The sequence below is a fragment of the Myotis davidii genome, unplaced genomic scaffold (genome assembly GCF_000327345.1).
Source record: "Myotis davidii unplaced genomic scaffold, ASM32734v1 scaffold243, whole genome shotgun sequence".
NCBI classification, from domain to species: domain Eukaryota; kingdom Metazoa; phylum Chordata; class Mammalia; order Chiroptera; family Vespertilionidae; genus Myotis; species Myotis davidii.
In genome coordinates, this window is record NW_006295183.1 from 1,263,928 (window position 1) to 1,265,818 (window position 1,891).

The 1,891-nt window shown below is 60.0% G+C and overlaps 1 protein-coding gene across 1 annotated transcript in view; it reads right to left on the bottom strand.

Annotated features, from left to right (window-relative positions):
• Positions 1–7: 7 nt before the first annotated feature.
• ELMO3 (engulfment and cell motility 3) overlaps positions 8–1,891 on the bottom strand; it is a 6,611-nt gene continuing 4,727 nt past the window's right edge. Inside the window, exons 16-20 of the mRNA XM_006769839.2 lie at positions 894–998; positions 701–805; positions 516–598; positions 348–434; positions 8–260 (exon numbers count right to left, since the gene is read on the bottom strand). Coding sequence (XP_006769902.1) covers positions 48–260; positions 348–434; positions 516–598; positions 701–805; positions 894–998 — 593 coding nt within the window. The 3' untranslated portion in view covers positions 8–47. The remainder of the gene's footprint in view (positions 261–347; positions 435–515; positions 599–700; positions 806–893; positions 999–1,891) is intronic.

Below are 1,891 nucleotides of genomic sequence, written 5' to 3' on the forward strand. Positions count from 1 at the left end.
TTTCACGGCCACCACAGTGGCAGCAGCTGCGGCCCTCGGCCAACCTGTCAAGGTTCAGTGACACTGCAGTCATAGCAGAAGTTGAAGTTGGTGGGGGGCGGGGGGATGGGGGGCGGCTGCTCAGGGATGGGCACGTTCTCCAGCTCCAACAAGCGCAGCTTGGTCTCCATGGTCAGCAGCTGCTCCAAGTCCAGCCGTGTCTGCTCACTGCCCATGGGACTGCCCAGCAGGGTGCTCAGCCCATCTGTCCACAGGTGGAACTGGGGGCAGGGACAGCTCCATGAGGACCTGCCAGCCTCTTCCCCGGCCCATCTACCCAATTCAGCTCAGCCTGCCCAGACACTCACCTCCTGTCTGGAGGGGGCGATGAAGTTGAGGTACGCCTCCTCCTCCCCGTGGTCATAGCTGACTGAGAAAGCTAACTCACAGAGGTCCTGGGGGCAAGGAAACCATGAGCACTGAGCAGGGGGCAGGGCAGGGCAAGTGGGAAGGGGCCCAGGCCTGCCTGCCCTCACCTTGTTCTGCTTCAGTGAGCCTTTCTCCCGGACGTGGGGGCAGTCCTTGCCGGTCAGTAGTGCCCTGAGGTCAGCCACTGGGACTGCGGGAAGAAGACTGGGTTGACCACCGGGGCGCCAGGCGTCCCGGAGCAGGGGGAGGTCTGGGGGAGCAGGTGTCCTGTCCCTGTCCCTGCCCTCCTTACGCTGTTCTGGGAGGCTCTCGGGGGCAGGTGGACTGGCACCGTCCTCCACGTCCCCATACTGCAGCACTTTGTGGTTGGGGGACAGGCAGCAGAACCACAGCTTGTCTATGGGCAGCAAGGGGAAGAGGGAAGGAGTGAGCAGAGGGGCCCTGACCCAGGCCAGACCCTCTCTGCCCGCTGCCCCCTCAACAACCCTGGCGTCTCCGGCTGCTGATAACAGCATCTGGGATCCCCACCCCTACTTCCACCTTGAACAAAACAGCAGTTATTCCAAATGTGGTGGGAAGTCTCTGGGTGCCTGAGTCAGAAGCATAGCTGGGGGAGGGAAGCTCAGTACATTCTCCAAAGGAGATGTCATTTCATCACTTTTCAAGGCAACATGTTGATGGTTAACATTGTTTAAAAAGACATTTGAGGAGTTGCCGGGGAAGAGGTAGCAAGAAGCGTGGAAAAGGAGGTCAGTGGATGGTGACGCTTTCAGTCTGGCCTGTGGGCAGGGCTGCTCCTCTTGGCTTCAGAGGCTTGAGGTCCATGACCAGAGCCTCTGGGCATGACCTCCAGCTGGGCCCAATCCCCCAGCCACCTCTGATCCCAGGAGCTCTGGCCTTCCTGTGCCCATCCCACCCTCCTGCAGTGGGTTTTAATCAGAATGCAGGCTTCCTGCACTGAACTCCCTCTTGTCAGAATATCCTCCCACCACTGGGGGATGTCTTTTGGAATCTTACATCTGCCCTTCAACACAAGGCAGGCCCAGCTTCACATCTCTCCTGTCCTGCTCCCACCAGAGGTTCTCCAAGTCCCACAAAGTACATGGGGCAGCCAAGCAAGGTTCAGGACTGAGCTCAGACTCTCAGAGGCCTCTGGAAACGTGGCTCCCACATTAGGCCCCTGTTAATGCTGCCCAGGAAGGCCTCCACTTGGGGCCATGCCTCCTCCCTCACCTGGCTGGTAGCACCAGCTCTCTCTTGGTTGGTGCCTCCCAAACACAGGCCATCCCTGTCTGCAGGCCCAGCACTGAGGGAGGCTGAGGACTCATCCTGAGGAAGGACAAGCCCCTCAACTGTAGCTGCCCAGGTTCGTGGCCCCAAGCTGTGGCCCTGGCCTGATGCCCACATCTCCTGCCCCAACCGAGTTTGAAGGCAGGCTCGGCCCACAGGGTTCACAGCTGGCTCGACACATACCCAGGAGCAA